At 43.7% G+C, this 27,505-nt stretch overlaps 2 protein-coding genes across 4 annotated transcripts; both read left to right on the top strand.

The window, feature by feature from the left end:
* Positions 1-3,205: 3,205 nt before the first annotated feature.
* On the top strand, positions 3,206-10,714 carry DEPDC7 (DEP domain containing 7). The gene is made up of 9 exons (XM_042837324.1): positions 3,206-4,027; positions 4,538-4,925; positions 6,852-6,982; positions 7,823-8,012; positions 8,804-9,018; positions 9,645-9,787; positions 9,935-10,060; positions 10,146-10,224; positions 10,402-10,714. The coding sequence occupies exons 1-9, from the start codon at positions 3,982-3,984 to the stop codon at positions 10,614-10,616; spliced, it is 1,533 nt and encodes a 510-aa protein (XP_042693258.1). The 5' UTR covers positions 3,206-3,981; the 3' UTR covers positions 10,617-10,714.
* Positions 10,715-12,404: 1,690 nt separating this feature from the next.
* Positions 12,405-26,774, top strand: TCP11L1 (t-complex 11 like 1). 3 transcript variants are annotated; one of them, XM_042837307.1, is made up of 10 exons: positions 12,405-12,428; positions 14,983-15,146; positions 17,278-17,410; positions 19,569-19,689; positions 20,240-20,460; positions 21,470-21,606; positions 22,045-22,241; positions 23,862-24,043; positions 24,806-24,978; positions 25,182-26,774. In XM_042837307.1, exons 2-10 carry the CDS (start codon positions 14,996-14,998, stop codon positions 25,415-25,417), a joined length of 1,551 nt encoding a protein of 516 aa, XP_042693241.1. In that variant the 5' UTR covers positions 12,405-12,428; positions 14,983-14,995; the 3' UTR covers positions 25,418-26,774. The 3 variants fall into 3 exon arrangements, with proteins under 3 accessions (XP_042693241.1, XP_042693243.1, XP_042693242.1); XM_042837308.1 differs by lacking the exon at positions 12,405-12,428 and having other exon boundaries at positions 15,062-15,146; positions 17,282-17,410; XM_042837309.1 differs by lacking the exons at positions 12,405-12,428; positions 24,806-24,978 and having other exon boundaries at positions 12,978-15,146.
* Positions 26,775-27,505: the final 731 nt, after the last annotated feature.

Here is a 27,505-nt window from a genome sequence, read left to right as displayed (position 1 = left end):
AAATTGCATAAATGAATGTCTCAGAAGACTTCTGCGAGAGATGAAAAGCCCGTTTAAGACAACAATCGGTATTGCTTATTGGGGAAGCAGAGGCACACTGCTGTGTCTTTGGTCACATTGCTAGAAGTCTTTGCTCCCTTACGCTTCTTCAAAGTAATTCTCAAGCAATTCTGGCTCTGACTTTCTCCAGCCCTTCTGCATGGATAGTTTCTCACAGAGTGCAACGTGTTCCACTGGAGGTCAGTGTGCACCAGTGCAGGCTCAGCAGAATGCCTCCCTGCCCTTCACTTGCTATATTGTACTGCTTGACTTTGTCTGGTACCCCATTGGTATTCCAGCCCAGGAATGGAAGGATTGCACTCGTGAACAATGCACGCTTTGTCGATTCAAACAGTCAGTCATCCAGAAGCTTCTGTCTGGGGAACTTGTTTATTGTTCTAGACTCTTCAAAAATGCAAGGGTGGAATCCTTGCAGATTTCCTTGACATAAAATATTGAAGTTTGTGCTTAGAGTGAATCATACTCTTATCCAAGCTGTGCAACTGAACACAGCTTCTCCACAGTGGAGCAGATGTGGTTGGCACTGTGGTGTGAATGTTGTGTGATGGCATCGCTGTATCCCAAAGAACCTACAGCTAGGTCATCTTTTTAAATTCCAATGTAATGAGAAATTGAAACTAAGAGTGAATTTGTGAATAACCTGCTCTGCAACCTGATGGAGACTCAGTTCTCTAACCCCTGGAGGTCAGTCCCAAGCAAACCTCTTGCACTCTTAGTATAAGTAGCAGAACGCATAACTCAGTTATAAGACATGTACTGCATGAGTCCGCTTAGCATCCCTCACACGTCTGGCATATCAAATAGCCCTTGGCAATCTGATATGAACAGCTATTCGTTTATCTCCATTTGAGATTAATAAAGGTGGAAGAAAGCATTTGATGAATTTTACAGGGCAGTTTCAGTATTAAGAAGAATAAATACCAGGCTTTATATCTGCGTGCAAAACAACTGGGGAGATTTCATATTATTCTGATGATTGTGACTTAAAAAATTATAATTTCTGTAACCAAAGCTGTGGGTTTCATTTACGTATGTGAGACTACGAAACATATGTCAAAACGTCTCTCATCACTGGTGAGTGGAATAGAGCAACATTTTAGGAGCTACTGTTCAAAATGTTCTTTCATCAGCTTCGCCACTGCAGTGAATACCGGCATTGTCTGTATTTAAATTGGGAAAAAAAGTGACTATTCTAAATAACTGGAACATTTACATGAATTTTTATGTAAAGCGTTGTTTGATGTGCTCTTTCAGGAACAAAACCATGAAGACTGAGTCCAACAGATCCTTGCTATTATGGCTATATGATATTATTTATTATGATATTATGGCTATTATGGCCATATGATTTTCTGTACATGTAAATTTAGATGGTGTTGACATGTACTTAAAAGCTGGTGTTGCTATGGGAAGATACTTGAAATTAAGGAAATAAATCTGGTGGTAGAAGAGAGATCCTTGAGTAGTCTGACTGTGAGATGTCAGATTAGCATGTGAAGTGTCTTTTGAAAACGAGCAATACAGCAGTCGTGTTCTCCTGCAAGAATGTCTCTCAGTCTGTCAGTTTTCAGTAACAAGTCAATCTTTCCTAATCTTTGGAACTTCAAATACAAAAAGTATTTTGGATATTGAACTCGTCTTTGGCTTAGACTTTTTTTTTTTCTTTCAGATTCGAGGTCTTCAGTTTTAAGAAATTGAATTTTTTTCCTTTGTTTCTTTCAAGAAGACCCAACATTTCCAGATCACAACAAGCACTGATCACTACAACAGCAGCCCCTCTGTTCTCCCAGTACACCTCCATCCTCTTAGACAACATACGCTCCAACTTCTGCCTTTCCAATGCAATTCAGTTGCAGGACTCCATCATACAGCCATCTCTTGCTCCACAAGGCCTCGTATTCAATTCCATCCCCTTCACCTGTGCCTGCAACGCCTGGGAATTACAGGCATCATTCATCCAAACGCCCCTGCTGGCCTCCAGCCTGCAAGCTGATGGGAAAAGCTGGGCAGCACCTGGCATTCGACAGCTTCTCCCTTTGTGCTTAAAGCTCTTATTTTGTTTCATCTCCCTCCGTGACCAGGGAAGACCTCACCGTGTGTGACAGCACGCATTATCCTGTCTCCTTCATCCTCAGCAAGCTGATAGAGTGGGTCAGACCCCGAGCAGAAGGCTCGCCTGAAATGGCGCCTATCAGAGCGAGCTCGTTTGTAAGCTCGTCTTCCCACCTTCCCTCAAGAAAGAAATATCTGCTCGTCACTTCCTACTGTTCACAAGCAATACAACTTTCACTCCCAACTCCGTCCCTTAGCGCGGCCGCCTCTCCCCTCAGCCACCCTGAGGGCTCGGCTCGGCGCGCGGGCGGCCGTTCGGCCGCGGTGACCAATGGACTGAGCGCGGGCGGCGGCCCCGCCCCCCGGCGGGATGGGATAAGAGCTCCTCCGGGATAAGAGCTCCTCCGGGATAAACTGCTGTGGAATAACCTTCTGCGGGCGGTGCGCCGCGTGGATCGGGCGGCGGCGATGGCCACGGTGCGAGAGAAGGCGGCGGCGTTGAGCCTGAGCGCCGTGTGCAGCCCCGCCGCCAGGCCACCGGGTACGGGGCGGGGAGCGGGACGCGGCCGTGGCGGGAAGGAGGGAGTGAGGTTGCTGAGCGGGAACGTTGCCGAGGGGGGTCTGAAGCGCGGGGAGAGAGCTGGGCGGAGGTGAGGGGAGGAGAGCGGAGGAGAGGCGGCTGGGAGCGGCGGCGTGTTTCCCCGCTCGGGCGAAGTTCAAAAGTTGGCCGCCGTCCCCGCCGGCCGGTGGAGGCGGTTCCGCACGGAGGGCCGCGGCCGGCTGCGCCCCTGGTGAGAGCCGCGTGCCCCGTGCTGAGCACCGCCGCGTGCCGGGCTGGAAGGCGAAGCAGTGCTTAGCGACGTGAGGCGTTCGGGAGTGCGAGCGCGGTGCCGTTTGGACGCGTTGAGTTGTGTTGGTTTTTGTTTTGTTGTTTTTTCCCTTCTGAGTTGGCTCTTAAGGCGTCGGAAAGTAGGGCTGGAAGGAACTGCTGCGTTCTGTTCTGTTCCTTCTGCCCACCGCTTGAGAAGCGCAGGTTCCGCAGTGCTTCTACCTGGCCTGGGTCAGTGCCGCGTATTACAAAGCTTCCTTCCACGCGCGTCTTAGCAAGCGGGTGTCTGTCTGCACACCGCTCCGAAGGCGACTGTTGTCCCGTGTAACGCCGTTGGGTTTTGTGTTCTTAGGTCCCTGCTTCCTTCTCCTTTAAGTCATCCCCTTCCCCTCCCCGTTTGCTCGTTCCTGGGCCCTCTGGCAGACGCAGACCAGCTGGGAGCCCTGGTGCCCCAGATGGAATGCAGTTCTGTGACTGAACAGCAAAAATACCCCCTGTATCTTTGTGGAAAATGTTCATGGTAATGTGTTCCAGAACAAGTTGTGTGGCTTTTTTTTTCTTTTTAAACACTGCATTACACTGTTAATTCATTAGGTTTGAGGTCTGTCATAACCCCAGATGGCTGTCTGTAGGATGGCTGTCTGTAGGATTGCTGCCAACTCTTCATGCCTTATTTTGTGCTTTAGCGTTTGTCTCTTCCACTTGTTTTGCCCTCTTTGTCAATTGCTCAGCTGATTTCTGAGAAACATGTATTCTAATTCTAGCCTCTCCAGTGGCTGCAGCTCTTAGCAGCTAGGTGCCACCTGCAGATTTTACAAGCATGTTCTATCTTAAGTCCTTGCTGAGGCTCACTGTAGTGTTTGCTAGCACCACTGCTAGCATGATATTCTGAACCTGAGGTTAGTAAATGAGTAATAGTTCAGTGATTTTATTAGGGGAGGGAAGGCTGGTTGGCTGAAGGACATGGCTTTGAGTACACAAAGCATGAATCTCGGTTGGAGCTGTGGTAGTAGGAGTCTCTTCTGTGGGATTAGTGTCCAATGAATGATGTCTCATGGATTTTTGGTGTGGTTAGTGTGTCACCAGGTACTCTGTGTTTATGCAGTCTTGTGGGACACTCGTGTCTCTTCATCCCCACTTCCCTCTTTACCTCCACAGCTCTTTACCCTTATCCCTGTTACTAGAGGAAACCAGGGAGCTGCAAACAAGTAGGGTTAGTTTTTGGTTTTGTGCAACAAGTGTGCTCAGGTGTAGGTCCCACAGATGTCAGTGCTGGGAAATGGAGAGAGCATGCAGAAGGTAGCAATACAGGACGGCATGCTGAGAAAGTGAAAGCTGCTGGATACAGAGCTGTACTGCAGGCTACTGTAGTAAGAGCAACCCAGTGAGATATGCTGGTAAATGCAGGCAGACTTGCTGAGGGTAATGCTCAAGTATTTAATGCTTTGTTGAAGGCTGGTTCAATGCAAGCCAAACTAGAAGCCTCAAGCTTCTTAAATGCCTACAAGCTTCATGAAAGCCAGTAGCCACAGAGGGGGCAGTTCTAATTGCTGCATGAGTTCAATCTTTGTGCTTTCTCTGTTCCTGTACCACTAGGCTTTAGCTTGGCCCAGAAGCCATTTGGAGCAACGTATGTCTGGAGCAGCATTATCAGCGCACTTCAAACTCAAGTGGAAGTGAAAAAGCGCCGTCAGAACCTGAAGTGCTATCATGACTGTTTCATTGGTTCGGATGCAGTGGATGTCGTGTTTGCCCATCTTCTACAGAACAAGTATTTTGGGGATGTTGATATTTCCCGTGCAAAAGTAGTGCGAGTGTGCCAAGCGCTAATGGACTACAAAGTGTTTGAGGCTGTCTCAAGGAGGGTCTTTGGAAAAGACAAACGCTCTGTGTTTGAGGACAGTAGCAGTAGCCTCTACAGATTCACAAATGTCTCAAGCCAAGCGGATCTTGATAAAGATTACCAGCAGTGTACGCCACAAAGGTTGGTACATGATGGACTGGGGAGATAAAAAAATCTTACAATAGGGAAATGCCGTGTTATTTTCTGTGGGGGAGAGGGAAACAAAAGGGACAGTGTAATTATAGCACCTGGGTGTGGAGGTGGGGCCGTAACTTTGTGTGGGTTTTTGTGGTGCAGGATAGGTAGGAAACAAGTTTGAAGTTTGGCCTGCATGGTTATTTGTTTTCTGCCTGTTCCACATCCCCTTCAGGGACAGGGGAGCGTGTGGAAGTGGAGTGCCTTGCAGATGCTTATCTACTGGGATCTAAATGAGTTTGAGCAGCTGGCATTCACGTGCATCAAATAGGCTGTACACATGAGAAAACCTTGGGTACTGCTTGCCTACCTGTGGCTTAAGCCACTAATCAATCCAGTCTTCTAAAGAAAAGAGAAATAGAATTGCTTGCTGCTTTCACTGTCTTAGCTTGTGTGGACTTCAAATTTGACTTTCTGCAACGTTTTCAGCTGTTTCTTTATGTACATGTGACTTGTTCATAGGCTAAATAGCAGGCTACAGTGCTTATTGCATGCCATCACAGAGCCAGAGGGAAGTGTAATGGTGAGGGCTTGTTTCACTGCCTTTTCAGGAGTGGGTAAAGAAAACCTTTGAACCGGCTAAACCATTGTAAAACAGAACATGCTACCATGTGGGTAACTTGGCCAGATAACTTGCCTCTGACAGTTTTTGTGTCAAACATTAATCTCTGCATGTATTCTGACATTCTTACAAGGACTTCTCTTCAGGCAGTTACAGCATTAGTTCTGATAAAATACACTTTAAAATCATAAATGATATTGGCTTGGCCAAAAAAATAAAAGCGTGATTTGTGTTTGAGAGGAGCAAACATTGAACAGCTGAAGTGTGTCAACCCCCCGACAGAAAGCTCTAGAAGCAGAGATTAAGAACAGATAGTCTCTCTGTCCTGCTCTCCCTCCCACACTTCTTCAGCTCTTGTTCTGTGCTGAAGAAAACTGCCCCAAGTCTGTGCGTGGTTTTTCTGTACATCAGAAATTCTAGAGAAGCTACTTCAGTGAGCAAAACTGAAAATGGATTGATCACAGTGTATCTTTAAGGGAGACCTTGGAACATACCTGACAAGTAGTTGTGAAGCAAGGTGATTCACTTTGAGTATCAGAGTGAAGGTGTTTTTCTTCTGGGCTGGGCACAGGTTGTCTGCATTCCTTCATTCCTTTTTTTTCTTTTCATTTCTGAGAAGAACAGATCTGTTGATGTGAATGGTTTGTCACATAAATGGCAAAAATAATTGACATCAAAAGGACTTTTGTAGTGCCTAAAATAAAGAAGCTGTACAAACTAAAATTGAATATGCTTAGACTAATAGAAACTTCTGTCTGGAGTTGTTGCATTGCTTTTCCATTTAGTTAGCATATGAGATCAGTTACGAGGAGAACTAGCTAACACCTAGAAATGGGGAACAGGTTTCTGAGAACTTCTCTTAGCTGATGGCATCAGCTGCCTCGCTCCAGGAGAAGTGTTGCTAAGGAACAGCCACCTTCTAATTTCTCCAAGAGCAGCTCTTGCCTTTTGATCTCATTTCACTGTTACGAATGACGTATTAAAACTTTGGACTCTTTCTGAGTGGTTGGGGAGTACTGTATGTGTTACTCTCATACAACTTTCATATAGTTTTCCCTTCCTAACCTATCTGTACTCTGGTAATTGATGTAGCTTGCTAATGCAATCTTTGACAAGCTCTAAGGGAGGAACTGTGTACTTGTGTGCAATGGTTGCACATAGTGTTTTTTAAGATACTGCTTGCTTGAACAGGGGAAATGCTTGTGAGAATCTTGAATCTTAATCTCAGATGGTTATTCATCCAAGTATGTTGTGTTCAGTTACTCTTATGCATGGATAAGAACATACATGTCTGTGTTTTTTCTTCTCAGGCATCAGAAGAACATGCTGTACAACACTACTCCTCTCAAAGCAGAAAGCTTGGAGGATCTCTGGGAAAACCTGAGTTTAAAGCCTGCAAATACCCCTCAAGTAAACATCTCAGAAAGTTTGTCTCGTCGAGGTAAGGCAAAAAGTACCTCACTTCTTCAGGTGGGAGAAGGAAGCTTTTAAGAATAGGGCTGGAAGGACTGATGGCTGACAGAATGGAGGTGGAGTTGAACTGACTCTCCCAGTGTTCTGTTTTGAACACTGTTTCATAACAAGGACAAACTACCTGTTTTGCAGGCTAATTTTATCAGGTAGGATCCAAATAGTGCAGTTAAAATTGCTGTTGAACTTTATGGGGAAGAATACACAACTACGTAGAGCCTCACTGAACTTAGGAACAATCACCTGCAGGATACCTGTGCCTGATTAATCACTGCCAGTAGTCTGTTGTTTGCTAGAACTCGTTCCTAGCCTTTCAACAGTGCATCCGTTCACTTACAGTGCTGTAGGGGGCTGACAACTCACATCTTTTCAGACTGAACTACAAACTAGTATAGCTTTTTTTTGGCTAAAGATGCTTGAGGCATCATAGAAACGTGCAGGGAGCAATAGGAACACTGGAGTGAGGTTATGGAAGCTGTGATAAGGTTGGAGCGTCCCTGCTACACTGCTATCCGTTACCTAGAACAAAGACTGCTTGCAAGTTAGAGTGCAAAGAATGTAAGGCACTTCAGGCTTATCCAAAGAGTGGTTCTCCTACATTGCAGTTAACTAAACAAATGGCTAATTCTTTCCTTTAGCAGTGATAAAATGCACTCACAAGCGATAAGAGATACACTTTACCAGAATAGATTTACAGTAGCAGAAAAAAATTAATCTCTTAGATTTGGGTTGGTGGGAGGGAGGGGAGTTGCCGTTTTCCTAATCTTTATCGCTCTTGCTCTGTGTGTTTTGTGTATTCCACCCTTTCCAGTTATTAATGAGGTCTGGCGAGAACAAACCATTGCTCGTCTGCTGCAGCTTGTAGATCTTCCACTCCTTGACTCCTTGCTTGAGCACCAGGAAGTCAAGCCTCAGCTTCCACAACCAAAGAAGGACTCTGGATATGTCATCACGAGCAACTACTTGGACAGAGAGATTCTCAAGGCTTTCAGTGACTCACAGTAAGTCTTCATTGCTCACCTCCCAGGACAGAAAGTTTTTCGAAGTTGCATACATATGTCAGTCACAGTCAATCTTAAATAGAAAAGTAAGTCTCCAGTACTGTAGGCAAGTGTGCCTGTTCACATCCTTTCTACCTGTTAAACTGGATCCAGTAGTAAAGAGCAGTTGCTAAACTGAATTGGAAGCAAATTCTGCTGCACGCTGGAAGAAGTTTTTGAAGACTGTTACAGGATTTGATAGCATGTAGAGGGAGATGTGTGTAATGTACTGAAGGGGGGAAGAAACAGTTTTGCAGTTTTTCCTTAAAAAAAATAATAATAATAATAAAACAACAAACAGGATGAGTGAGAGGATTAGCATTTTAGCCTTTTTAAAATAGTGAAAGAAAGCTGATCCTGAAACTGTATAAATACATTTAGAAGTACAGGCTGAAAAACCTTGCCTCTTGGAATCAGATCAAGGCTCAGGTTTCTGTTTATCTAGCAGTAATTTTGTCCTTGTCTATAACAGTAGAGGACGTCACTAACTTTAGGTTTAACTGCTTCTGACTGTTATCATTTAATCAAGATGAGTAATTAGTAACCTGCCCAGCTAAACAAAGGGACGTGTGGCTGTGATGTGAGTGGGTCAGCAGAAGTGTTATTTGTGCCAATCCGTAATGAATTCAAGTACTTGCCCATGTGGTGCCCACTGACTGAGAAACTGGCCTACTCACTGCTGTGGTGGAGCCCAACCACCTGCACAGGCACCAGTAAGTAATACTGCAGAGTTGAACCACTTTGTCTTTTAGGACAGATGAATGGCTCTCATCAGCAATAGATTGCTTGGAATATCTTCCTGATCATATGGTGGTAGACATCAGCAGGAACTTGCCCGATCAACTGGATAAAGCTGATGCATGGAAACTACTGCTGTTTGAAAATATTGGTAGATACTATGGCCAGAAAAAGGAGCCGCTGTTGAGCCACGCACCTGAAATTCATTCAGGAATTGCAGAACTACTAGGTGAGCACAGATTGACTTACTGAGCTTATGCGAGGTGGGTACTAACAAGCTGAGCATTTCATGTCAGCCAAGCCCAAAGCTTGCCTTCTGCAGAGCTTTTTTTTAATCTGGTCATAAAGAAGATATTCCCACAACACAAAACACTTTGCACTTATATTCTGTTGTTCCTGTCTATGTAGTAAAGAAAAGGTGAGTGCAATTTTAAATAGATACAGCTAAAATTTCTACTGCAGCCAATTAAAGTAAAACTTAGTAGCATTTTACAGAATGGCTTGCAACTAGTTCATCATACTAGCCTGTTTATCTAGGACATCCTCTGTATTTTTTGGGAGATGATGTCTATAATGAGACACTTGTCACCTAACAGAACGCCTTTCCTTTTTCAGTATTTCAGCCACAATGGATGGAGTTTGAACTGTAATTGAGCTTAACTGGAAGTGCACCAACTCAAATACTGGGCTAAAAGTTTGGGGGTGGGCTGTTCTCTAGATTGAGTGCCTGTGAGAACTTTGTGAGAATGGATTTTTTCATTCTTTTGTTTAGAGAAGTGAACTCTTCAGTGTCCAATTCAGGTGTTTCGTCTGTTGCTGTATTTTATTTTTACATATACCATTATTTTCTTCCAGTGAATGGGAAGATGGAACAATCTCTAGAAGCTATTCAACTCTATTTAAAACTTCTAGACAGTCAAATCAGGGAGGAGTTCAGAAGATTACTGTATTTTATGGCTGTTGCTGCCCATAACACCGAGCTCAAACTACAGAAGGAGGTAAATGTGTGTACTTAACTGTTATCAGTTGCTTTACATTTACTGAAATCTAGATATCCCAGAAAATAGGTCAGAAAGCATGTGGCTACAAGGAAGAGTATTCTAGAGGAGCAAAGCCTTCCCATTTTTTTCCATGTTATTCTTCAGAGTGACAACAGGATGGTTGTGAAAAGAACTTTCTCTAAAGCTATTATCAACAATAAATCCTTATCCAGAGGGAAAACAGACCTTCTGATCTTGTTCCTTGTGGACCACCAAAAGGATGTCTTAAAGGTAAGAGCTAGACAATGACCAGACTTTTATTTCATATGCTTGTGCAGAATTGCTTTCTCTAACCCGCTGTTTGTCTTCATTCAAGATCCCAGGGACACTGCATAAAATGGTCAGCAATAAATTAGTGGCTTTGCAGGAAGGCCAAGATCCTAGTAAGATAACAGGTGAGTGTTATCTTACAATTTCTTATCACATACACAGATGCAAAATAAAAGGGACTGAGCCGAGTTGAAAATACTTGCTGTAACAATGACTAGACAAATTTCCTTCTTAAGGAAGGTGGGCCTGTAGAATCTGGAAGGTGGTTGACTGTTGTTAATCATCTCCATGTTTCCTCCTAGGTTACACATTTTGCCAAAAGCTTGATGAAAGAGAGTATCGTTTGAATACAGAGAAGACCACAAAAGATGAGCTATTATCTCTGCTGAAAGCTATTGATGAAGATTCAAAGCTCTCCGACAAAGAGAAAAAGAGACTGCTAGGTCAGTTTCATAGTAGTAATCCAAGTATTTTTATGCAGTATTTTGGAGACAGAGTTAGTAATATGTGCGTGTGACTTTTAAATTGCTTTCTACATTGCAGTATTGAAAACACTAATATATTTGTAAATCATTTGTATTCATATGTCTAATAAAGTTATTTTATGGAAATTGATGGGATTTATGCAAGTAAATTATTACTGAAGCCAGTGGTACCCAGGTCTGGCCTGTGCTTCATCCGTTCTTTGCTCATTCTTAGTTGCTGTAGGGCCCAAACACTCCTTTTATTGTTCTCCTCACTTGAAGCTGCTTAGATTGACGACTTCTATCGAAGCGTTAAAATGGGAAACACCTTTTCAGGGCTGGGATCTCTTCTTTTCTGGATAGTGAACTGTAAGCTGACCGGGTTTGGTCCTGTTGGAAATATCCAAATAATTTTCCAGGACGGTATCTCTGATAAAGCAGATTTTATTTGCAATTGCAATGGCAGGCCTCCTGCAAGCAGGAGAACATGCAGAAAACAGCCTTACATCTTTTATGCCCTATTACTTGATGCTTCTCTCTTTCTCCCCTGGTTCCTCATTGGCTGAGTACTTCAGGTTCACAATCTTCCAGATGCTCAACTGAACATACAGATACTGGATAAACAAATTGTTGCTAGCTAAGTGCATATTGCTAATTAGTTAACTTCTCACAGTTGCTCATCCAACACTCGGTCATTGTTTCTGGACATCTGCTTGTCCTTGCATAGAGATAAGCTTGGAAGGAGAACACAGGGGACTATCTTCATGCCTACCTGCTGCATCCTAGGCAATCCAGCCTTGTGTAGAGGCCCTGGCTTCTTTGATGTCTGTTAAGTCTGCTTGGATAAGAGCCCCTCAGCAAAAGAAAAACAGAATAGCCCTACAGTATGCTTTCTATATATAATAGAAATCTATAATACTATACCTATACTGATTGATTTAAAAAACTATTGCAGTTTTGCAATCGAGAATTAATCACATAATTCAGCAACTCTACTTCTGAAGCATGTTAGTAACGTGATATTTCTACTTCTTCACATCAGCTAAGGACAAGTTACAAAATACAAATGCATTGTGCTCTACTTCTTCGCATCAATTCCCCCTTCTCAGTATCTAATGCAGAAACAATGTTCCATTCCTACAGTCCCCTGCTCCCCTTTGCTGGCCTTGTAGCTGAACTGTCTTGTGCTGATGTGTGACCCACAGGTCTGTGTAACAGAGCTGCAGTAACGTCTGCTTTACCTTCCCCTGCTTTTCTTCAAGCTTGCCGCCTCTCCACACTCTGTGTGTACATGACAAATCACTAGCTGTTTTAGACTAAAATGGCACCATGCTGAGGAAGTGCCATGGAAGATGTCTGACATCTTTTCCCCAGCTGAATCCCACTCTGTGCCCTGCTGACTTAGCTGGGCTGTAACAACACTGCATTTTTCATCAGTCCGGCTCCAATTGCCACAGCCCTAACTTCTCTGGTCTTCCTTCCTGCAGCACCTTGCTTCTTGTTACCCACGCTAATTAGGAAAGAGCTGGAACAAATGAAAGGCCTTCGGATTTCCTTGTATGTAGGCCCATCGCACGCTGGCACCAGTGCCAGTTTCAAGTGTGAGGACACGCACGGCGTCCTTAGAGGCCCGCTTCTCCTCGGCTGTGGCCATCCTCGCGCCGGTGCTGCACGCTGCCTCGCTTACTGCCGCGCGGACCCCTGGCGGCTCGCGCCGCTCCGGGCACGCGGCCGGAGCAGGCGGCAGCTCAGCGCGGGGCGGGGCGCGGGGCCGCCGGCTCGGGGCGGCCGTAGGGCGAACGCTTGCAGGAGGCCCGGCCCGCCCCTACGCCGTGGCGGCGGCGCTGCGAGGTCGGCGTGCGACGGTAAGGCGGCGGGGCGGGGAGCGCGGGGCGGGGCCGGGGGCGCCGAACGGGGCGGGAAAACGGGGCCGCTAAACGGGGCCGCTGGGCCGGGGGTGAGGGAAGGCGTGGCGGCGGGCCGGGGCTGCGGAGGCGATCGGTGGCGCCTCGGGCCGCGCTTAGCGCTCCTGCTGTTAGAGGAAGCTGCTGAGAACCGGGCTGCGCCGTGGCAGCCGGTGGCGTGGGACGAAAGCCGTGCCGCTGGAATAGGGCCTCAATTATGCGAGTGAACGATGGCAGCGGATGGAATGCTGCGGAGCGAGCGGCTGAGCCAACAAGTGCGCCCGCCCCGCTCCGCGCTGCCGGCCCGCAGCCCGCCTGCTGCCCGCCGCTGAGACGCGGCGCGGGTTGTCCGCTCGGTGGGTTTTTTGGCAGTCTCAGTAAAGCCGCTGGCTTCTGGGCTGGAAGGCGCTTTATAAGGCGTGCCCTGCGTGGGGGAAGCCGCGGCCCGGCGGCACGGCTGGCGGCCTGCCCAACGGCTGCGGGCCGGCGGGGCTCCCGCAGCTCCCAGCCTCGCCTCGTTGTGAAGGGTGGGGAGGGCGGCGCCGGGAGGGCTGTGCCGAGCTCTGAAGCGTGTGTCGGGGAGTCGAGTCATCGCCGTGCTCCATCTTCATTTCGTGCCTTGTGGGAGAGAGCGGGAAGAGTGGCTGAGGCCAGCGGAATGAAACTGAAAGCACCTGTGAAAATGCTTTGATTCGAGCGTTTCTCTGCTCCCTTTCACCTGTCACGTATTTTTTGCTTCAGCTGTTGCTGTTGTCTTCCTGTAATGGCTTCTTTATTGCCAGATCTTGCTGCTGGAACGTTGGCAGTAGCAGACCTTCTGTTGTGTAGGTTGGAGATCCAGCCCCGCTTGTGCTGTACTGGTTTGGATAGCTGATGCTGCACCCAGTGGGAAGCACAGCATGCTTTAGAGAAAGGCTGGCGATGGGACTGTAGCTCTGCACTCACTGGCGCTGCCCTGTGCTGCCTGAGATGCTCTGTGAGTGCAGAGAGGATTGGGAGCTCACAGCTGGGACATCAGTGCTTGTGTGCAAGCAGAGTGCCAGAGCAGAAGGCTGATATGTGCCTCTAACAGTACCTGCGCTGATGCCTTAGATTTCTTGCATAGATTTATCCTATGCTTTTTGTGCTCTACTTTCTTGTCTAAAATAAAAATCATGCATCACTGTAGACAAGTGTTGCTGTGTGTCGTTGCCAGACGATGATCCTGAGTCATTGCTGTAGAAGGAAAACATTTTTTAAATGCCAAGTCTTCTGGCTGTCTTGTAGAATCAGAATGGTGCACTCATTGAAGCACTGATGGAGTAGGGTTAGTTCTTACAGCTGTTGTATGGAGAAAAAAACGTCTGCGCGTTTTATATTCCTGTGTAATTGCTTGTTTATGTCTGTGTTGCGTCCTCTTGGATGCAGTCCTTGACACTGCTAAGTGTTTTTCTTCTAGTAGCTGCGAGGTGCCTTTGGAAGCTGCATCTGTTGTTGAGAGCTTCTTTCTTTCGTATTTGGAAAGTGGTGGTTGCTGGAGAAGTAGGCAGTTGGTGACAGAGGAAGGTGGTGCTTTCCCAGGAGCTTCCTTTTTTTGGAAGGCTTTTCCTGACTCTCTACTCCAGAGAGCTCATATGCTGTCAAACAGCCTTTCCTAAAATCAAAGTCAGAATGGTAGCCTCCTGTGTAATACTGAGTTTTCAGAGGTAAGACATGCAGATTATTTCTGACTGTAAACCCAGTGAAGGTAACATGCTTTTCCAGTGTTCAGTTTTTCAGTGCATCGTGGACTATGCTGCAAGTGCTTGTGATGTAATATAGACATTATTTAGCATCTACTATGCCTGTGCTTTAATTGCTGTTACTGTTATTTACTATTTTTTTTTTTTTTTTTTTTTTAAGAAATCTTTCTTGTATCACCAGCATGCATCACCATGACTCTTGCATGGAATGAAATTGCAGGAGAATGATTTGATATTTGCCCCAAGTCCTTTTTCAGCTTCTTAATTCACGTGGGTAGCGTGGAGCGAGGGCGTTTCAGTTCTGATCGGTTGGAACAGGTCACAGTTCAGGAGGATGTTGAGTTCAGAATGCTTCACTGTGTGTATGATAGATAAATACCTCATTTGGCATAATCAATTGGCCAAACATGTTTGTAATACTCTTAGAAGATGTTTTTCGCTGCTCGTTCAGTATCTTTTTCTGTGACATCTTTATGCAGTAGGTGAGGCAGGGGAAGAGTTCCAGATTTTTCAGAACTCACTTGCAATACAGATCAAGTGAACGGTAGCTGTGTTGAAAGCATCTCTTTCTGTGTGAGATGGGAAGTGAGTCACTTAGTCCAGGTCCCCTGCCATTATGGGAATGACATCATGTAGTTCCTCATAAGATTTCCTTTATTCTCAATTTTTTTCTCAGTCAAGAGAACTGAAGATGTTTTCTCACTCAACCACATTATAAATCCTTATATGTTATAAAATGCTTATTCATTCCCTTCTTAATCTTTCTTTTTCTTTTTCTCTTTTTTTTCTGAGAGGAAACAACTGACAATGTCTCAGAATCCCCACAAGCCACATTCAAGCGAAGAAAAGTTGAGTGCCTTGGAGGATGATCAAGAGAGCTTGGACAACTCGGAGCAGTCAATCAGTAACAGAATACAACAAAGTGTTCCAGGTTCACATGGAGATGATACACCAAAGTGTAAGCACAACTGCCCTTCATTAAAAAAAAAAAAGTACAATTCTGTGTCTTCTGCAGTGGAGATGGTGATGGGGTTTTATAGTACTCTCTGTAGGTTTGTTTTGCAATTAAATATTACACAACTCCTGATCACTTGCTTTGAAGCTGCTTTTAACAAGTGCTTTTTCCTCCATTTTGTTTTAGCACTGAATTGTTCACAATAACCACATTGTTCTGAGCCACATATGTCTTAGATCTTTCTGTGTCTGCACTCACAGAAAGGATAAGCCCTACTCCAGTATACTGTAGCCAAACTGATGCCTGCTGTTTGCATGATCAGCCAAACCTTCTGGATTGTTGCATCCTCTTTTTCTGCCAGAGGGCAGGGAAGGCCATCATCACAAAATCATGCCCTGTCATTTTATTCCCCTCTTATCCAGACACACACAGGTGGAAAGTTGCACTTTTAATCCTAATGCTACTTCTGCTGACAAGGAGATTTCAGGACTGTCATACTGCAGGTTTATTCCTAGGGCATGTTTTTCTTTGTCGTTCTGCTTTTAACATCAGAAACTAGATGCAAGATCTCTAATTACTTCTGGCAAATCTATAGATAAGATAAAGGGGAAGTTTATTTGGTTCCAGAGATTGAGATCAAAGAGATGGAATTGCTCACATAACTAGCCCCAGATTTCTGTCTGGAGAGTCCCAGGATGTAACATTTTATTTGTTGCATTATTTTTTTATTGCAACAGTGTTCATTATTACTGGAGTTCAGTGTTTTGCTTAGAGTCATGTTGCACACAGGAGATGTACCCTACGGAGGAAGACTATGGACATGTGAAAGTGAAATGCATTGCCCTGTCTTGCCTTCCATTGTACCACAAGAAAGTCATTGGTCTCAAGCACTTTTCTTTCGGGAGGAAGCAGATATAATATGAGAATGAAGTAACATGATTTAAGAGCATTCTTTGGTAAATGAAAGAGTCTCTTAGCTTTGAGTGTGTCTACTGAGTGAAGTCATCTGGCAGCTGGACAGGAGAGCACTCATTCAGCTGCAGGCTTGCTGTGCTGCTGGTAATTCTCTGGATATCAATCCTTGCTGTGTTCCCAGAGTCACTGTGCAAGATATACCTCCAGGCAGAAGGAAATCTGGGTTTGAGAGTGCTGCATGAAAAGAGTGAGATGGTAATGAAAAATTAGAACACTGCATGTATTCTTGGAACTACGCTGTATGTACTTGGAACAGCTTTGAAAGGCAGACAAGTGAAGGGCAGTTAGTTTTAAAGGACCTTTTCTATGTTACTAGTTTAAATCCAATCAAACTGGATCTTCAAATGAGGCAGCCGTGCTGGTTTTTCTGAAACATCTCAGTAAACCTAGCCTGGTTGGTTTCTTTCATGTTGGGAATTAATACATTGCTCCTGTGTTTTGTACTGCTGTTGAAGTGAATGAATTACAGAGAGAGGAAGCAATTCAACTGTAGCAATTCTGTAGAGGTGTTTCCCTCCTGTTCAGCTGTATATTTTCTGGAGCAGCAGAGATAAACCTTGCTATTCTTGCCTGCCTCACCCAAGGACACCAGTACTGTAGCCTTCTCCTTTGTCAGTGTCACTGTCTCTCTTTTGACTTCACAGGCTATTCTACAGTTGGCCACTTCCTTTGTCTCCTACCTCATGGAAGCTGACCTGTTTTTTTCAGGTGTGATGCTTCCTTCTGCTCACTTCTGTCCTCCAGGGCCCAGTTTGAAGCTGCTTGTCCATCCTTATCCCAGTGCCTGCCGTAGGATCTTTTGTCACTTGGGGGGGGGAAAGGAGTCTGGAGAAGTGCCAGTTGCACTGAAAGTAGAGGGAATAATTATTGCTTAACGTCAGTGGTGGCTTGTTTGCTGGATGGTTTAGAAATAAAGTCACTTGAAAAGCATGAAATGGAAATGACAATGTCTACACAGTAATTAGAGGAATAGTGCAGTGGCAATGCTAGTCTTCTTATCATCTCTTCTCATCATCTAGTGTAGAGGGAAAGATGCAGTTAAGCTATTCAAAATAAATATTTTGGGGCTTTTTGTTTGTTTCTTCAGATGTTGTTATCAGCAGGCTCTTCTCTGCAGATTTCCCTAGATAATTGTCTGACACTTTAATGTGTGTTGTAGCTAGCCCTCCTCGGCCCGTGTCAGTGGAAGAGTTAATGGAAACAGCTAAGGGAGTAACCAACATGGCCCTAGTACACGAGATTGTTGTTAATAGAGACTTCCAGATCAAGCCAGCTGAGTTACCAGAACACAGGTAAGATTGCTACCAAGTAGATATATTAAATCAGTTCTCATTTGTGTAACTTTGGAATAACTCTAGTGGATGAAATAAAGGCTCTGGCTAGTTGTGCCCAACAGTGCCTGCTAGGGAAGATTTAGGAAGAAGCATAAGAAGGTAAGCATGCAGTTCTGTTTCCTCAGGAATGTGTGAATGTGGAAAGTGAAACTCCTCAGTAATTGTTGGGGCATGTTTTGTGGAAATTGCAGTATGGTTTCTGCCAGTGTCCCCTTATCCTGGGAGCCTGAAGCTGCAGACTTTGAAATATGCAAGTCTAGCTGCAGGTGCAGGTAGTGCTCTTAGCATCACTTAAGCTTTCCCTGCAGGTGGGAATAAGATGAAACTCATCATTTTAGCTTTGCTTTTTTTTTTTTTTTTTTTTTAAATCTAATGTCTGTTTCTCCAGGGATACACATCTATGTATTTTGAAGAGACTTCTGTATTTTATTAGATTAGGCCTTATTCCTTTTTAGTCTGGAGTCTTTCCTGCTGTCTGACCTGCAGTAGTCCTGTTCCCCACTAAGAGAGGCAGAACAGAAGTGGCTTTCATGTCTGGTCCCAGAGTGCCCAGTGCAGCAAACCCAGTCCTATTGACAGATGCTTTGTCTGCTGTTCTGTTGTGTTTGGTTTTTTTTGTTTGCTTTGTTTTTCTCCCCATACAGAGAGATGTGGCTGACAGTGTGTTTCTTGGGTTAATTTGTGAAAGTGAGGGTGTTTTTACTGGGAGAGACTTGGACCACTGGAACAGCATTGTCTATGAGTGTCCTAGCTACTCCACTTTTGAGAGACTCTCGTATTTTAGAGTTCAGGCACCGATTTGCTCTGTGTTCTCAGCACCATCACAGACTCGGGCACTGTTGTCCAGTCACTGTTTGTCACATTTCATACAGGTTGTGTACAATTCATGCATGGTCCCATGAGCTGGGACCTCTCTCTATGATGGAAGTGTTTGGAAAGCATACCTAAGGCATGCAGAGCTCCCTGTTTTGTGTTGTCTTCTGTCTCAGCATCTTTTGGGGGGATTCCTGACAGGTGTCTTCTGCTTGTATGTGATGGCTGACGATGAATGCTTGATGTAAAATGTCACAGTTAAAGCAGTGCTTTTCAATTCAGTGTCTGCTTTTGTTCCTTGTTCCTTCTTATGGTTTTCTCACTTGAAAAAGTGCAGTGATGGTGCGTAAGTTTTCTGGTATGCCTCAATACCATGAAATACCATGAAATTTATCTCAAGATTTTTCAGGGGAGAAGAATTTTAAACAAATTTTCTTCTTTCCGTGTGTTCTTCTCTCCACCTCCCTTAAAAAAGAGGGGTGAGAGGGAGAGAACCAACCCAGTCCTTCAGTAACTTGGTTGCTTTTCTCACAGATTCTGAACAGTGGCTGCAGTTGTTCAGCACAGTGTCAGATTTGCATCTCTTCACCAGATCAAAGGAACAGATACATTGCAGAGATCATCTTACCAAGAGTGCCTCAGCGTAGTGATCTGCCAGGACTGCTCCTAGTACAAGATCCCTCTGTTCAGTGAAAGTTTTGGCTGAAGAGGCACTCTGGAATCTTCCTTGGAATAATGGCTTTTTTGTGTTTATGTATAATTTGAGTCTCCCACAGCTTGAATGTTTGTGTAGGGAAGTAGTTTGAGGAGAAAGCAGTTGGAATTTGTTTGTTGTTTATAGGAACTGAACGGAGGCTTTAGCTCAGGGTAATGGCCATATTTATGTGTTGAAGTGCAAAAGCTTTCATGTCACAGAAGTTGCTTCATTTCTGTTATGTTTCCTTAATTAATTTTCCTTAGTCAAAGGAATGTTAATACTGTCCTTCTGAAGATGAGGAATAATTTTTATCTGTTTTTATTAGTATTCCAGCGCTATACTTCAGAGGTGCTTTCAAGGATTTTAATTGGTAGCCTTCTTTGCTTGTGTCTAACCATTTATTAGGGTATGAGCTGTGCCAAATTTTGTGCCTAGTTTATCTTGCCTGAGTGACAAAATGATAGTTTTCTTCTCTGTCAGTCCTCAGATAGTCACCATTACATTATCTTCACATTACTGCATGCTGTTCTTCGGGAGCTGCAGGTTCCTGCATGTGGTGGTGCAGACACTAATACAGTTATTTTGAACTGGTCTTATTTATCACAGCTTGGAAAAAAAAGTAAGAGAGATTGTGCACAAAGTTTTCTGGGATTGTCTGGAAGCTCAGCTGAAGGAAGAGCCACCGACATACGACCACGCAATTAAACTGTTGGGAGAAATTAAGGAGGTAAGGTCACGTGCTACCAAAGTAGATCATTGAGTTTTTATAGATGGGTTGATGGGAATGGGCAAAAGAAGTTAGAAGCTTGGTTGTTCATAAAGGAGGCTCTTGATTGTTTTCACTACTGTCTGATTTTCTCTGCACATAATTAAGTTGTGTGAGCTGAGGAGAGCGACTTGAATGTGCAAACAAATGGGAAAGCATGTAAAATGAATCAAGGTGGGTTTCATACTTCCAGGTTTCCTCCACGTTATGACAGTCACGTTGGGTATGGAATCACTGAGATGTCCCACCACTGAGTGGACAGAGCCAGGTGCAATAGTCTAAAGTGTGATCAGTACTACAAAGCACTTACCACTTAGTGACTTCGTGTCACAAAGAGTGAGGGGAGACATTTGAATTTGGAGCTGACAAATGGCTTCGTGGCCTTGTTCAGAAAAGAGCAATTCTGCTCTCAGATGGCAGTTAGCTTAAATGAGAAGTGGTGCAATTACTGCTTTGATCCCTGCTGTGTGACACTGAGAACTAATACACTGTTAAAAACTTTCTGTTTCAGAATCTTCTGTCTTTTTTATTTCCTGGTCATACAAGATTAAGAAACCAGATTATGGAAGTTCTTGATCTGGATTTGATAAAACAGGAGGCCGAAAATGGGGCTCTGGACATTGCTAAGTTGATAGAATTTGTTATTGGAATGATGGGGACTCTCTGTGCTCCAGCTCGAGATGAAGAAATTAAGAAACTGAAAGATATACGTGAAATAGTTCCTCTCTTCAGGTACTGAAATGGTACATACTGTCATACTGAGTGTCCTTTAAATAATTTTAGAGATGCGTGGTGTGGGGGTGTTTGCACCAGGGCAACCTGCAGATCTTCATAGAAATGAAAGAGCTGTGCAGGGATGTGGCCATGGGTGTGATGGGGCAGAGATGTTCCAGAAGTTCTTAACACGGACCCTTCCTGTTGGGGTGAATTGTGTTTGTCTGGCTCCAGCCTGTTACCGAAGGGTGTTTTCTAAATGCCAAATGTGTGTAAACTATCAGATAACAGGTGAGCAGTTTGTTTGTAGCAGGATTTATTATCAACAGCAGGAGGGGAAGAAAAAGCAGTTGCAGGAATAGGGGTACATATCACTGTTTTTAGCCAGTTCTTCCTTTCCCCTCAGTTTGAGCTGTCTCCCCCCAGTATAATATGCTTTTAGTTCTACCAGGGGCATACATCCTGGGCTTAGGAGCATTGAGGTATCTGCTTCATCACTGTGTTCTCAGCTGAATAGCTTGAGTTTGAGGAAATCTTATTAACCTTGTTTTCTAATTTGATGACCTTCCGAGAGTTAAGGTTTGACTTGGCAGAATCACTACTAGCAGGAGGCATGTTGCTTTGAAATTAAGGGGCTTTGGTTTTGTTTTCCTTGGGTCTAATTATTTGCTTCCCTGAGCAACTGAGGTTGGCTATATAGGCAGCCAACAGATAGTATGCAAGCTTGGAAACTCGGACATCTTTCTGTCTGTTCAGCTTTACATTGTAAAATTTGGGGAATTTATCCTACGGGGCTAGTGAAGTTAATTGTGTGGAGACCTTTCTTCAGGAGAACAAGTTTTATTTTGTATTTGGGAGATGCATGTGTGTGCTCAAGCTTTTTTTATCTGTCTCTGAAATTAACCATCCTGTTAACGTTTCCCATGCGTGTTTTTGTTCTTTCCTTAGGCAATCTGCAATAAATCTTATACAAATAACCTCTTACACTTCTGCAGCCTTGAATAACTTTTTCTGTTTGTTTGTTTAGAGCAATTTTCTCTGTGTTAGACCTAATGAAAATGGATATGGCAAACTTCGCTATCACTAGTATTAGACCAAAATTAATGCAGCAGTCTGCTGAATATGAAAGAAAGAAGTTTCAGGAGTTTCTTGAGAAACAGCCAAGTATGACTTTGTTTCTTTCTTTTTTCCTCTCTGACCTCTCAGTACATGGTGTGTCTTTGCTTGTAGATCATAGAAATAAATCAGATTTCACATTAATTTTGATATAATTCATGTGGTAAATGACACCTTGTGCCCCGAAACTGAGGTTTGAGAAAAATATACAGAAACAATATATCTGCACTTAGCACGTGGCCGTTAGTTTCGTTTTGGTTGATGAGGGGCATCATAGCGTCTTCTCACTTCTGATTTCGTGTAGCTGTACAGTGTTAATATTGTTTTAGATGTTCTGCTTAATGCAGTAAATGAAATGCATGTCAACAACTGGTATCATGGATAATTAGAAGTAGTAACTAATGGCTTTATCTGGAAACTAGTGATAGGAAAAAAAACCTAACTTTGACAAGGAATTTCCTTAACGAGACTTTTTGTCTCCTACAGATTCTTTAGACCTTGTCACAGACTGGTTGCAGGAAGCAGCAGATGATCTTGCAAAGCTGAGACATAAAAAGTTACCTCCCCCCAGCAGTGCTGTTGGTGCTGCTGGTGGAGCTGCTGCGTTGTGCTCCACTGCCATACAGAATCAGGCATATCTGAAGCTGCTGAAGTGGGATCACACAAACAGGCCTTTCCCAGAAGTAGGTATCTAACAAGAAAAATGATTTCCATGCTTGTTCTACTACTTTTCTGCTCTTGGAATGTAGCCAACTGAAATTACAGCACTAAAACATTGATCTCTTGATTGAAAGTTCTTGTGGTATTTCTTTTTCAGTACTCAGTTGAAAAAGAAACAGTTGTTTCCCTTTTGTTCCTGATATTTGCCTGCTGAGTAGCTGCTGCTCTTTTCTGTGTCTGTGTCTCCAGCTTATTAATTCATGGAAGTTGCCTGAGGTAGGGCAGAACGCTGGGTGTCCCAGGATTGCCTGGGTTGGGCTATACTTCCTCCATGCCTGCAGCCCTCAGCTCTCCTTTGAATGTGAATGGTCTTGTTAACGAGTTTGGGCAAACATCGTCTCTGGAATACAATAACTGACAAAACAAAATGTTTAAGGGAGTTCTTGAGTAAATGACTTGAAGTTAGTCAGAGAATACAGAAACTGTGGTTTTGGTAGCTGTTCCTCCTGGTCCAGCATCTGTCATAGTTTCCAAACTCTGATACAGAAGTTGGTTCTTCGGTGCTTTATCATCATTCAGCTGTTCCTCTTTGTGCTGTAGAAGTTACATCTGGGTTCAAAGACTTTCCAGCCCCCCTTGGAATCGGGGCTGCTGTGTCTATTTCACATTGTCACAGAGAAAGCAAAGGTGGCTGTTATTCAGTAGAATGTGGTATTTCCTGAGATCACGTGTCTTTTTTTGGAACAGAAGGGCCAGGAACTCATGGTGGGGAAAAAATAAACAGCTCCTTGTTTATAGGAACAACAAGGCCGAAAAGTTTATCATCTTTGTGTTCCTTTAAATCCATTTGAGAGGCTTGTGTAGGCATTCCAATTCAGACTATTCAACACGTAATGTTTCTTACCAATATGAATTTTCAGGATTTGTCAGATTAAAACTTGCTTGCAACACAAACTCAGTAGTTGTAGGCTGGGATATTGGCACTGTTAAAACTTTCATTTTTCTTGAGAATTAATGCAATAGCTGTGTGAGAGCACACCACTGGTCTTGTCGAGCTGCCTTCATTTTGCACATCTGTAACGTGAGCAGTGCTCTTCCTTTCCTCAGGACTTCTTTTGGTGATGGTTTGTTAGTGAATTTCTTGCAGCTCTCTCCAAAGTGTTTGAGCCTGGTCACTGTGTCAGCATGTCCAATGGAGTCTGATTTGGTCAAACAGACCAGTGTTTGGTATCACAAAGCAGAATATTGCAATGTATCTATAGAGTAGTATTGTGCATTACATATTAAAATGCATGTTTGTATTTCCAACCTCGTGGAGAAGAGCTAGTCATAATCCACACTATATCCATAGGATCAGATCAGAGATAATTTGGACTGGAAGGGACAGCTAAAGACTAACCAGTCCCATCTTCAGAGCCTTCTGTGCTGAACTTTACTCAGCCTAGTACGTAGTTTTGATTACTGTCTTATTCACTAGACATCTTACCTAAATAGAATGAGACTTTTTTTTTGATATTTGCTTTTGGCAGATACTGAGAGTTAAGGTCTTAGAGTTACCTGAACTATCTTAGCTGGCATCTCCATTTCATTTCACAGCCTAGTGTACAGATCTCATCCTGTGCTGGCTTTCCTGTTCTCTGCAGACAGTGCTCATGGACCAGAGGCGCTTTCAGGAAATACAGCTGGAACTGGAGCAGCTCCTCATGGCTGGGACTGTCCTTCTGGTCACGTTCAATGCAGCGGGCGCAGCTCTCATCGATGTGCCTGGATTTGCTGAGAAAATCAAAACCATTGTCAGGGTGCTGCTGACAGGAATGCATCTCCCGTGAGTACTGAGTAGCCCTATTCACACGGTCAGCTGCAGTTTCATGATGGCTCCACCAAACGATCAGTTTCAGCCTCGCTCTGGTTACGGAGTGCAATACACAGAGGAAGTGATGGGGGCTTCTTATTAGCTGAGGCTGACAGTTTTTATTTCTCTTACTGATCCAGAGCCAGCTTTTTGATAGGGCATGCTCATTTTTTAACATCACGTTACTGACCATACCAGCATAGAGCTGATTTCCTGTAGCTGTGCAGTGTTAATATTGTTCTAGATGTTCTGCTTAATGCAGTAAGTGAAATGCATGTCAATAACTAGTATCGTGGATAAGTAGGAGTAGTAACTAATGGCTTTAGAGCTGTGTGTGTACAAGCAGCAAACTCTGCTCACAGTTTTGGCTGGGCTCCATCGACACAAATGGCACAAATTAGCTGCCCCCAGACTGAGGTTGTTGTGCACATTGTGGGTTGACACTTATTCTTCATGTTGCTCTGAAATGGCTGTAGACTGAAAATCAGCTCATACGTGTATGGATTGCACAGGCTGAAGGTTTTCTTTTAATGCTATCCCATCCCCTTGTGTTACAGCTGAACATGACTTTCATGTCCATAAAATTTACTTTATTATTCTCGCATTATCTGGATTACTTTTCTTCCACTATGTTCGATAAATAAGACAACTGTAATTGGATACTTTATTTTCAAAAGATGGGGAAAGTGTGAACAACTCCAGTAGCTAAGCAGTGCTCTACTCCACATTCCATAGCTCCTTTAACCTGAAGGAGTCTTTGGCCACCATTGGTGAGAAGGTGTGTGCTGAAGTCAACGGCTGCCTTTCCCAGCATGGCTTTGCACCGTTCACAGCTGAGAAAGAGACTGTGCTGAAAGGACAGATCCAAGCAGTGGCCAACCCTGATAACACCATCTGTAAACTAATAGGTATGCTTTGACAAAAATACTCAGTTCTCACATGACAAAGTGTCTCTATTTATAAAACTGTTAGTGGACATCATGCATGGTTTCTATTTTAATTTATTTCAAGTATGTGCTTGCTGTGCTCTGTGTTTTACATGAGATTAGAATCTTTCTAGCTGTCTATCTCTGCTGAAGACAAACCAAAACTCTTGGTCTAACTTTTCCAGATTCTCGAATTCAGAAGTTTCTGGAGAATTGTCTTGCATCTGGTCACCAGAAAGCGGTACCGACTGTTCCTGGAGGATTAAGCCCTATTCAGAGGGAGCTGGAAGAGATTGCTGTCAAGTATGTTCGTCTTGTCAACTACAACAAGATGGTCTTCAGTCCTTACTACGATGCTGTTCTTGGCAAGATACTGACTAAGGAAGAACCCCAGCTTGTAGGGGTGCCGGAGGAATCGTGAACACAGTTTGTGTACCAATGCAGTATTAATTTTATCAGCTGTTTTGAAAAATTGCACCCGTATTTGTCTAGGAAAACAGCTCTCCATGTCAATACTATTTCCTTTTAAGTCACTCACGCTGCCCCATGAGGAAAATGCGTGACTTGCAATAGGGGTTCTGAGATAAGTGATGAAGGAGGGATACATTTTTAATGTAAGTATGCAACTTCTGTGAGGGAGTGTTGTGGTAGTTTTCTGGCTATAAGATTTCCAGGCAGGTGCTATGTAGGAAAAGTTAAACAGCCAAACTCTGTTCTTAAGTGGTTCATTTTAGTGTTTTTTATTCTCGTTTGTCGTGAATTTGGTTTCGCTCATCCACAGCAGGTTAGCAGTGGTCCTTCCCTGCAGGGAAATGTGGCTTTTCAAAAAGATCTTACTTTAAAGACTTCAGTAAGCTAAAACTCTAGGTAGGAGAAACCTTAACAGGCGAAAAACAAAGCCAAACAGCACTTACTGTATCATTATGGTTGGTGTGGTAGGCTACTAAGTTTTTCTTTCAGCATTTTTCTGCATTTTTAATAGCTTTTTTTTGCTGTTTACCTGCAGATGTTACAGAAACAGAGTGTATTTTTGTAGCAAATTTTCTGGTTATTGGGTAACTGTCCTCTGCTTTGTACAGTATTTAACAAGGTGGCAATCTTACAGATTGCAGCTGTATTTATCTCCTGTAAAGACTTCAGAAAGGCAGAGCTGAAATGTTTTGATAAAAGTGGCGTTTCTTACCTTTTTTTTGCTAGTAGTTTACTCCTTTTTATGTGAAATACTAATTTTGAAGTTAATCTGTGCCATTTACAGAAGGTGGACTTTAAGTGTGTTAAACTTTAGGACAAAAGTCCTACTTGTTTTTTAAAACTACTACTTGAGATGGCTGCGTTTTCAGTCATGTCTTCAAAGATATCCAGGAGGTGCAGAGCACTAATTAAAGTGCGAGTGAATTTAAATTGTAGTGGGAAGTGCATTATTTAATATTAGTTTGAATACGCAATGAATGTTTTCAATAGAAGATTTTATTCTTTTTTACATTACAGAGGTGATTTTAAAACCTTAAATATTTAAGGTCTTGAATTTCATTAGTTACGTGTTGTATAGATGAGGGTTCACAGAAGAGCTCAGTGATCTTACAGCCTTATTGCAGTTTTAAACTCAGCTAGGAGGTAAGTGCAGTTCAAGTTTTCCTCTAGCTCTTGAGCTCCATTATTGTTTTCATAAATTCATCAAATTTTGATTACTAAGTTCATAATTATAAACAGTAAGCGTCCAAAACACTAGACTGTACCCAAAATGTTGTTTTCTCTAAAAACAAAACAAAACAAAACAACCACCAAAACCAGTGATGTGAAATGAATACATGGCCCTCTTATTGCTGACATCCAGGTTCATTTCATTAATCAACTAATCAACCAACATAACAGCCCATCTAAAAGAAAGCGCTTGATTGGGAATCAGTGTTGATGCTTTCTTTGCTGGCTTTCTCCTGAATGTCAGCAGGCTGAAACTGCTGTGAGTTCAGAGGCAGGGGGGTTAAGCAAGAGCTTTTGTTCTGTATTAGCCTCTGCAACTATAATGTGGGTTTTTTTCTCACTCATTACAACCCTGCATTTCCCAAGGGGGAAAAAAACCAACCCTAACAGTGAAACTCTGTAGTAAGAGATCACTTTTCCCTTGGCCAAGTTTACTCAAATAGCAGTGTGGATGTCTTTGGTAGCTCAAAAGGGAGTAGGGTGGTTAGCCAACAAAAAGTAGAGTGGGTTTTTGATATGGTCACAGGATCACAGAATCACAGAGTTGTAGGGGTTGGAAGGGACCTCCAGAGATCATCGAGTCCAACCCCCTGCCAAAGCAGGTTCCCTACAGCAGGTCGCACAGGTCGGCATCCAGGCAGGTCTTGAACATCTCCAGAGAAGGAGACTCCACCACCTCCCTGGGCAGCCTGTTCCAGTGCTCCGTCACCTCACTGTAAAGAAGTTCTTGTGCACATTGGTGCAGAACTTCCTATGCTGCAGTTTCCGGCCGTTTCCCCTTGTCCTGTCTCCACTCACACTGAAAACA

This window comes from Centrocercus urophasianus, unplaced genomic scaffold (assembly GCF_019232065.1).
Source record: "Centrocercus urophasianus isolate 14NV4802_14NV808 unplaced genomic scaffold, USGS_Curo_1.0 seq_7, whole genome shotgun sequence".
Classification (NCBI taxonomy): domain Eukaryota; kingdom Metazoa; phylum Chordata; class Aves; order Galliformes; family Phasianidae; genus Centrocercus; species Centrocercus urophasianus.
Note: the sequence above shows the minus strand (reverse complement) of the source record. Positions and strands in the feature narration are given on the sequence as shown.